This window comes from Oncorhynchus clarkii, chromosome 26 (assembly GCF_045791955.1).
Source record: "Oncorhynchus clarkii lewisi isolate Uvic-CL-2024 chromosome 26, UVic_Ocla_1.0, whole genome shotgun sequence".
Taxonomy (NCBI): Eukaryota; Metazoa; Chordata; class Actinopteri; order Salmoniformes; family Salmonidae; genus Oncorhynchus; species Oncorhynchus clarkii.
Genome location: NC_092172.1, coordinates 23065885 through 23076375, shown reverse-complemented (window position 1 = coordinate 23076375; position 10491 = coordinate 23065885). Strand labels below are relative to the sequence as shown.

The 10491-nt window shown below is 40.3% G+C and overlaps 1 protein-coding gene across 3 annotated transcripts in view; it reads left to right on the top strand.

The window, feature by feature from the left end:
* Nucleotides 1–300: 300 nt before the first annotated feature.
* The window catches only part of LOC139384883 (12S rRNA N(4)-cytidine methyltransferase METTL15-like), a 58912-nt gene continuing 48721 nt past the window's right edge, over nucleotides 301–10491 (top strand). For all 3 annotated transcript variants that reach the window (XR_011628888.1, XM_071129782.1, XM_071129783.1), the window contains exons 1-2: nucleotides 301–445; nucleotides 732–980. Coding sequence is in view for 2 of the 3 variants with exons in the window: in XM_071129782.1 (XP_070985883.1) it covers nucleotides 735–980 (246 nt within the window). In the remaining variant the exon portion in view is untranslated. The remainder of the gene's footprint in view (nucleotides 446–731; nucleotides 981–10491) is intronic.

Below are 10491 nucleotides of genomic sequence, written 5' to 3'. Positions count from 1 at the left end.
CGGTGAGCTTGGTGTTGCAGTCATTTGATTGCAGTATTGGTGTAGGAAGTGGTTTAAAAACTCTGTTCGTATGCCAGCTATTATCTAGCTTTTTTTTTTTTTAATAATGTAATTGAAACCATTATGACACATAGCTAACATAACAAACTAAGTATAATATTGCGTCAATACCAATGTCCTAAGTACGATTTGCATCGTCCAGTTGCAAGCTATTCAAGGTGTTGTAACCCTAGCTACTACAGCTGAACGGAACTCACATATCCGAACACTTTTCCCCGGGAGTTTTTTTATGAAGATGCACCTGAGAATAGCTAGCTCGTAGCTGTCTTACGCGAGTAGCTTCCAAGTTAGCTACACACATAATTGTTTCGAAGTTCTCCACTTTGGAATTTGACAACTCTTCAACGTGGTTTCTTCTACTGAGTACTGTACTCTACTGTAAAAGGTGCCCTGGAGCCCACTTTGATTTGGTTTACTGTGTAGTTGGCTAAGTAGCTAGCTATTTACTGTAGCTGGATAACTAGATAGAAATAACGGATCAATGCTTTATATTTTCCGATACCTAGCTAGCTTAGGTAGAAATGTTAGCTACATATTGTAGCTCTCTAATACCATTCTTTATGACTTCCATTTATTGCATTAGCCACTAGCTAGAATATTATCTTACAAAGTTGCTGTGTGTTTGTCATGTCACTTTCATCATATGTCTGTCCCCTCCCAATTCTCTTCAGACCATGGCATGCCAGCATGTGTCTGCTTGTCCCACCTTGAGATCATCATGGAGAGTGGCTCTTGATGCTGCTTGTAGAGTCAGCCAGCCATGGAAGGGGAGTAGGTTGTCCTACTCTGGCTTTGCTCCCATGGAGCCTGGTCACCAGGACAGACGTAAAGATGACTCCACAATCTTGGCTGAACAGACACTGCACACACCTGTCATGCTTAAAGAAGTGCTCCGATGTTTAGATATTCAACCTGGCCAGGTAAGTCTTCTCTAATACGCTGTAAGTGTGTGTCAACCCACCTTCTCTAAGTGAGCCCTTGATGGTTAAATATTCTATGGAACAGCAGGTAAGGCTTGTTGTGCATTTTGCCTGTTTTACCCCAATGAAGAATCATATGGAAATCTGCTTTCTTTGAAAGATGGTTCGTGGCCTAACTTCGCTTCTCAGTTCATAAGATGAGCTACTTCTCTTGAGAGGGCACATTAAGTCACCAGGATCCCACTACCTTGGCTTTCCCTTACATACTACCAGGACAGATGGACATGAGTCAAAGGCCTTCTGTTTCTGGTGGGCAGTGCTGATGGAGACTTTATGGGCCCCCTGGGTGGCCGAGAGATGCTGCACGGACAGGGCAGGTGGGGGCCATGGGTCAACATCTTAGTCAGGCATTGTGCCATCGTAAAGCTGTTGGCAGGACATAGAGTGCTGTCTGCAACACTCCTGCCTGAACTTTAGCGCCTCTTACTGTAACTCCTTCAATGTCCGCCCATTGGCCAACTGTCCCAATAAAGCTTGCCAAGAGCTTGCCATTAAAAACAAGTGTTACATGGATTTTTTAAATGTAATTCTAGTCACTGCACATTGACAGGCCCTATCTAGGGTGTAGCCTAGTTGCATATATATTACGGTATTGCTTGATACAGTTTGTGCTTCACCCCAAATGCTGAAATAAAACATATTAAAAGCTGGAAGACCGGCAACGTAGAACAGTAATTAAAAGCTGTAATACTTTACATTAAAGCAGCAATCTGCTGTTTAAACAATAATAAAGTCCACCCTGCCACTGTTTTGGTAAAATGCTGAGGGATGGGGTTTGAGAAATGTAACCACTTTCATATTCATAGACAGAGCTATGTATGGACTGACTATCCACAATGTTTTATAATTAATTACAAACCAGTTTAGCCAATATTTTGGTTTCTGATGGGGTACGACAGTTGAACTAAGCTCTTAAGGAATTTATAAGGTATTCTTCAAGAATCAGTGGGTATACATAATTCATTTAGAAGTCCATGTGGGATGTGGTAGTCACAGATTGCCCCTTTAAGTTGTGCTTACTTGTGTATGATGCTGTAATTACACTCGTAGCAACATTGTCAAACCAGCATTCCAGTATATACACATTGGCATACTCAGTCCCCTCCCCCTTACTCAAATACATTAGCAGAATGTTTTGGGTACTGCACACCCATCTTACCTTCTTCAACTTTCAGACTGAGACACTTGTGTGTGCAGGAAGTAGGCTAGCTGTGTAAATAGAAACTACATAAACACTAAGCCTACTTTGGCATGTTTGAATCCTGCTCTTACTGTAATTTCTCTTTGATTAAGAATTCAAATGCGTCATGTTCAGACTGCTCGCTGAAACATTGCAACGACAATGGCAACTATTTATAAACTGTAATATAAGGTCTCACAAACATGCGCTTAATAAATCAAATGTTTTTTCATTCATGTGGTCTATTAGGCTATATGTAATAGCAGCCTTGGTCAATGTATACATGTAAATAAACAGCTACCAGCACATGTAAACACTGAAGCAGTCTTACAGTAGAAATTCTTATGGTAGAGATTCTCCATGTGAAATCCCCCACCATTTCTGTTAATGAACCAGTCAGGCAATCAGGTGTCTGCACTCTGTTTTCATCAGCTGTCCTGTAGAGCAGCTAGGTAGTGTAATCACAGACCCTGTTTGTTTAAGTGGGGGTTTCACTGACAAGTCAATGACTGGGAGGAAACCCACGCTCCATGTTAGCCAAATACTCACTTAAATCACTGAACTGAGTCAGATTAATATTTTGATCTGCTATTGTAAAGCAATCAACCCTGCGTAGTTGCTCTTGTCAGGCTAAGCATAGTGTGTATGAATGGAGCACTTAGGGAGATGATGGGTATTTGAGAGCAAATGCTGTAATTACACCAAAGTGGGTAAATGGCAATGTAGCCTTTCATGCCCCGCCACCTCCCACGCATGAAGTCCAGCGCAGATATCTACACAGGTGGACTGTGATATTTCCCCACATTTCTCTCACACTGTCAGGGCTAGTAGTGATGCACATGCACAGCCCTTAAAATAACAAGTGATTGTACTACTTACAGAAATGACGATAAGGTTGTGGGCTTAGGTCTTAATTGTGCTGATCAGTCTAGAGATAGTTGATAAGTCTAGAGATGGACCTTGTAAAACCTTTTTATACTCCAGAAATGAGCTTTATCTCAAGCAGCCACAGTGTTGCTCTCCTGCTGGCCTGCCTTCCCTTCCCATCAACCATAAATTACCCAAACTAGATTGGCCTCATTAACCACCAAATTAGCTCTCAAAAGATTACAGTTTGTACAATTTAATATTTTTCTATTCACCTTGAACGTGAATGCGCTTAGCCAGCCGGATAACCATTTTAACCTAATTTTCTTCACCATCTTGATGCAATTGTAGCATTTGGCTAATTGAATAATGGGCAGTGTGAGGCCTAAAGGTAAACCATGATGTGGGAGACGGTGGTCTGGGGCTTGGAGAAGGATATCCTTTCTCAGGGCAGAATCAGGCTTTTCCTGACCTGGAGGTTATTACTTTACTTTACTCAAGACAGGAGGAGCTGGAGGATAGGGTATTTTATTTATATGGAGGAACAGGATTTCTGGCTGCTTATTGCTATGAAAATGACTCCAATAAATCCAATTGAATCAAAGTAAGAAGGTGTCAGAAGATGACTAACACTAACAAAGTGCCACTAAGATTTTGAAATGGATGAATAGGATGGCCATATTTTAAAAGTCCCCTACTCTGTCACTCCTTTTGATACTTGCAAGTCATTAGTTTAATGACTGATCATAATACACTAGAGAAGGTAGTGTCAGTCAGCATCACCACATAATGTCAGGTCTGCCCCGTCAGCTAGGAACATACAGAGAGTATCTCTGTGTTCCTAGCCCATCAGTCAGTAATCATAAATCACTGGTACACCCTGGCTGATGATACAATTCAGCTTTTTTACTCGGGCTAAGTTAATAGCCTTGATGAAACCCCCTGCATCATCCCTGACACTCCCTTTGTTGTAACCTAATTGTTTGAATGAAACAATGAAGAAAACTGTCTTGCACAAGTGTTCTCTGCAAGTGTAGAACATAGCTTTTATACAATATTTAAAAAGAAAGAATAAGTTTGAACTTTTCTCAGCAAGTTGAACCATTTATACAGCCCCCATTCACGACCTCCCCAATCACTCTAAGGAAAAAGAGACATATTTTCAAAATGTATGAACTAAAAGCCTGTCGCCCAGCCCCGGAACTCAATATTGTTGAGTGTTTTGTCTTTGTCAGGTCCACCCACGACCACTGCAATAGATTTTCTCCTCCAGCATCCCTCATTACAAGCCCACAGATGATAGTGGGTGAGTGTTTCTCCGTATGTGTGGTCCCCCCTCACTTTCACACGCCCACTCACAGATGACATCCCGGTGGCTCCACGTGCAGGAAGTGATTTCTTTGTTTTTATGCTGTCAGGAATCCCCCGTCTTGTTGTTGTGGCTCTCGTCTCCTCCTTACCTCGGTGGTTTGCCCAGGCAGGTGAGAGTGAGGACAAGGTGTGGGGAATCCTTTTCTCTGGTGCCAGGATTGGGGACCTCCGCCAGGGCAGATTAATGAGCCGTCAACTGGGTGTCCAGGGAAAGATTCACTACTGCTTTAGCAGGGAAAACGAGGTGGCCACTGCAGTCTCACCACACTCCCCCTTGTGGAATTAAAATGGCCTCCCGTGTTACACCTTCTCCTTACCTGAATTTAAATACATAACAAGTACAATGTCCTTTTACAAGAGTGTTTTAGTTCCAATGATATTTGTTAGCCAAATAATGAAATTACTTTTAGGAAAACAAAGCACCTTTATACTTTCTGCTGTCTGAAAAACAGGGAGACAGGAAAGTGTATGTGCTGAACTGCAGAGATTCAACTTACTCAGCATAAATAGTTTTTTAAAATCTATAGTTCAATCTGTTAAATCAAAAAATAAATAAGTGAAGAAATGGATGACCTAACTGGCTCTTATCCAGAGACTTTTGCAACTGTTTGTGGTTGCCTATGCATTTACATAAATAGATCCATTTACATAAAGGCTACCGCTGCTAAATCGTTGCCTCCACTCCAAAAAATATGATAAAACATACATATTTGTTTACATGTTTCAGTGTAAACTTAAACGACTAAACCATATATAAAGTATGTAGAAAAGATAATGTGGGGCAAAAAAGTATTTAGTCAGCCACCAATTGTGCAAGTTCTCCCACTTAAAAAGATGAGAGGTCTGTAATTTTCATCATAGGTACACTTCAATTATGACAGACAAAATGAGAGAAAAAAATCCAGAAAATCACATTTGTAGGATTTTTAATGAATTTATTTGCAAATTATGGTGGAGAATCATGTAGAATCAAAAAATGTCATGGCATGAGGCCCACATTGATTTTGTCACTCAGATGGCATATGCTGTGTACTCATGCTATGGCAAAATATGTAAAATTGCAGGAAACTAGCTTTAAAACTGACTTTGAAAAACATCCTAGGGAAAAATAGAAAACCATGCCAATGACAGTTTTGGAAGTGGGTCATTTCATGACACGACACCTACCATCTTGGATTGTTCTGAAATAGTTTCCGTAGTTAGAAACAGATAATACATTCCTGCAACATTATTTTGTTGAAATATAATTTGATCTTTGATAAATTAAGCTAATTAAATTGCTCCCAAATTGGCAATTTTTCATTTATAGGATTCATATACTATTCAATAAATACCTAACATCTGATTTGAACCAAACTTTTTTCTAACAGGGAAGACATGAGGAAGACATGAGGAATCCAAATAAATAGTCAAAAGCCATCCACGGACCCCCTGCACCCCACGCCAATCCCACCCTAACAACCAGTATACAGAATCGTATCAGTTTCTAACAACAGAAACTATTTCAGAACAATCTGAGATGTTGGGAGTCGAAATCTTCTTTCTTGTGCTTTTTGAAGTAGAAGGACCTCAATATTAGGAACACCTTTCCCTTAGAACAGCCTCAATTTGTTAATGTTTTGTACAAGGTGTCAAAAGCGTTCCAATGCTTCCCATAGACAAAGGATGTCCTTTGGGTGGTGGACCATTCTTGACACACCGGAAACTGAGTGTGAAAAATCCAGCAGCGTTGCAGTTCTTGACACAAACCAATGCGCCTGGCATCTACTACCATACCCCGTTCAAAAGTACTTCAATATTTTGTCTTGCTCATTCACCCTCTCTATGGCGCACACACCCAATCCATTTCTCAATTATCTCAAGGATTAAAAATCCTTCTTTAACCTGTCTCCTCCCCTTCATCTACACCGATTTGAAGTGGCTTTAACAGGTGACATCAATAAGGGATCATAGCTTTCAGCTGGATTCCCCTGATCAATTAGTCGATGTCATGGAAAGAGCAGGTGTTCATAATGTTTTGCACACTCTGTATATGTACAAGAGCAGGGGGTTAACTGTCCCCCAAGGGTAAAATTGGGGCCCCCTGTGGGCCACGGCCAATGTTTTTTTTTCTCACTCCTCCATTGTTTTTCGGAGCACAGTGTAGTGAAAGAGGAGGCTGGTGAATAATTTATCCTTGTAATTAAACACTCCAGCTAGGGACGCCGGGGCTGATTGACGGCCAGATATTAAGCCCTTGTCTCGTAAGGTTGCAAGTTTAGTCTGAGGTTATCAGTGGCCAGCAGAGTCTCTCTCCCTCCCTGGCTCATTACTTTCATGAGTAGACCATTTCATAGTGGCGATGGGGGCGTGGTGTGAAAGAGAGTCTGGGACTTCATTAGTGAAATGGGGTGCCTGAGTCTATAGAGCAGCAGGTGGTTCAGCATTGCTGAGCAGACAACCCCCTTGTGGGTGCTCCACCGGACTGTCATGTTGAGCTACTTTAACCCTTTCATCTTACAGTCTGTGGCTCTAGTTTCTTTTAAATACATGTACATCAATGTACTCTACATGCAAACTATTAGTGGCACAAGTCCATAATGTGTGAATAAAGCCGTTTTTATCATATCACACCCAAACGTATCCTTGTGCCAGTTTGTTTAGTTGCTTACATTACACATGAGAACATTACTGTGTGCAGAATGTGCTTGTTTTGTCAACAGGTTCCATGAATTTGACTTCAGTTATTGATATCTTGAGATCAAAATGTACAGTTGAATATCTGCCTCGATGGTTACCCATGTTGTCAATAATGAAGATGATATTTATACTAATGATAAAAATGGCAGGAGAGAGAGCATAAGGAACAGAATAGAGAGGAGGCTGCCTGTAGAAGGATCTCAGAAAGCTGCACCTGAAATCCAGTTTTAATAACTATTATTTGCGTACTTGCTCACAGTCATACAATATTGCTGAAAGTGGGAAAAATAAACAAAGCAAAGCCTTTCCAAGACACGAGAGCAATGTTATTACGGAGGGTTTTATTACAATATTTACATTTGCGCCTGGTGTGTGAGCGTGGGTATGCTAATCAGATGTATGCCCCGTGGACAGCTGGATTGAGATGATGACTCATCCCTGCAACATGTCCTTGATTGGGGTTTGAATGAGGGCTCAAAAACGGCATTATTTGAATGAGGATTTCTCTTTAATGTATTACAGTAGATCTCCATAATGAAACCGTTTCCTGAAAAAGTACATCTCCACCTATGTTTGTGAATTTAATGTTATCATTATGTCCACTAATATTTCCTTTATTAGTTATTATTATCTTTGGGGTGAGGGGGAGTATGGGGTTCAGTGTTCCCCTATATTTATTTAGCAGTGGCGCACGACCGCTGCCAAATCATTGCCCAACTGCACATTAAAAAACATATATAAATGTATTTATTATAATAAAAAAATTCTGCCGAGATGTGCTTTTAAGATCAGATTGACAAGTTATAAGAAGTTACATATCTTCCTCATATTCTCATCAGAACCTTCAATGTTTCTCAGACGATCTGATGCTAGCTAGCTTGTAATCCTGGAAGTGTAGCCAACCCATATAGATGGATAGAGGACTCTAGTACCCAAAAGCATGTTTTAGATTAGGCAGTGCCATTGAGGACTTTCACCATTCTGAAGTAGTCAGTTGGTTGGGACTTCCTATGGGTTAAGGAAGGATCACATAATTCCATCCAGGTCACCAGGAGTGATCAGCCAATGAATTATACACGTGAGCAAACATTCCATAACTGCAGGTGGCAGTAAATTGCCAACCTTGGCTTCATACCTGTACAAATAACACACTGCAGGTGGCCGTATGGACCCTTTCAGTTTGTTTACCAACTCATAAAGTAGTAGTAGAAGAAGAAAATGTACTACTTCAAAATGGTGATGGCCTCAATTCATCTGACCATGCTCTCACATGGCAGCTAACAATGCATCAATCCAATAAATGCATTCATGAGTAATGGGGCCTGTGTATAGTGCATACACAGGTCATTGAGGTTTGGTAGGCATATGGAACAATTGTAGTGCTTTGTAATACGGCGCTGGAAATTAAACTAGCTCTCTTGTCTGAGGCAAGTTCAGAGGGGGCGAGTTGAGAAGCCTGTCATTTTGTCTTGTTTCGTTTTGTGACCCTCCCTAACACTGCTGCCATTTTCCTATCATACAGGACATGTCAAACATTGTGGCACTGTAATCATCATTGGTTATTGATGTACAATTCAACATTTTAAACTCATCACTGATGTAAAACATTTCCTGAATTTGCCAGCAAATCCAGTTTAACTGATTGTTGACTGATTGTTGACATGTAGTCATTTTGGCATGACCTTCAGTCTACAGTGTTATGTATAGCATACTTTAGACCAGACTGACTTTGTCTCATTTACACAGGTAGCCCAATTCAAATATTTTATTTTGTTCCTTTGACCAATCACATCAGATTTTTTCACAGCAGATCCTTTTCAGAGCTGATTTGATTGGTTCAAAGACCAATTTAGTGAAACAAAATATCACAATTGAGCTACCTGTCTAAATGCAGCCCATGCCATCTAAATCAGTGTTTGCCAACTCTGGTCTTCAAGCACCCCAACAGTACACATTTTTGTTTTAGCCCGGACAAACGCACCTCTTTCAGCTCATCTGGGGCTTGATGATTAGTTGACCAGTTGTATCGGGTGTGCTTGTCCAGGGCTACAATAAAAATGTGTTGTGTTATGGGTACTGGAGGACTGGAGTTGGGAAACACTTCTCTACGTGATTGTCTATTGAGTTAATGGATAGTACTTGAATGATGGTTGAGTGTTTGATAAACATACATCACTTTTGCCTATTTATCAGAAGTTTCCTGTACTTGTGTCAGGTTAGTTCTCTAAGCATCAGCCATCAGCAGCCACACAGCTTACTATATCATGGGAATGAACTAATTGATTAATTGAATACATGACTAATTTATTTATGTAAAATATAGCTAAAAATAGGGTCCGGGAAAAATAAGGAATCACTCCACTGTTAGTGATTTAAGATTATTTTTTTTACATTTCATGATGATCAGGGAGACCATTTCCTGAGAGAAAAGACTTAGCAATGTTAAAAAGTACTGATGAAGGTGAATTTTTATAAACATTAATGTTTCACATTCAATAAAACCCCTGAAAAGATTATCGCAGGGATTTGGTCAATCTGCATTGGGCTTTAATATACCAATATGTTAACAATGTTTTATCTGCAATACAAACACAATGTTTCTGATACAAATTCAATATCAAGTAGGAGCTCAATCCAAGGCTTTTAAATCTCATGGCCACACAACGATACAGTATCGATACTAACGGCAACAATTTCATATGTTGAATTTATCTACGAACTCATAAGGTCATATGCATTCACTATGCACATGATTGTGTAAAGTTACATAATGGTTTTCCAGTGCTGTAAATGTTCTACCCTGAGCCCATTGAAAGTAGGATTATACTGCGGTGTTGGTTCCTGCTCAGGCTGCTTAGTGGCCCAGGGTTCAGGTGGGGTAGGATGCATTACTCCTTGTGGTGCTGAATTACACCTGCAACTAGTCAGCTGTGGGAAAAAAAATCAAATATATATATATATATTCTCACCCTGGCAAAACCAGAATGAAAGGATATGTGGTTAAGCAGTCTTCAACAGCAGATGTTAGTCCTTATAAATGATGTCCCACAAACCCAAATGGTTGCGTCATGAAAGATGTGAGATTTGATATGCAGATATAGTTGCAAGGGGCCACCAAAACAAAATCTAGGACTGCCAAAGCCAAAGTAGAACATTTTGGGTTTCCAACATTGTAAATGTTCAAGGCTCAAAGTGACAAACGAGTAACCTCTCGGTTAGCATATATTGTTGTCTAACAGAAATTGGGGCAACCAGACTAGTACCAGTTATGAATGGTGTACTCTATACAGATATTGCCTTAGCTTGTACGAAACAGGCTCATAGAGCTCCCTGTATGCACTGTGATTGTTGCTT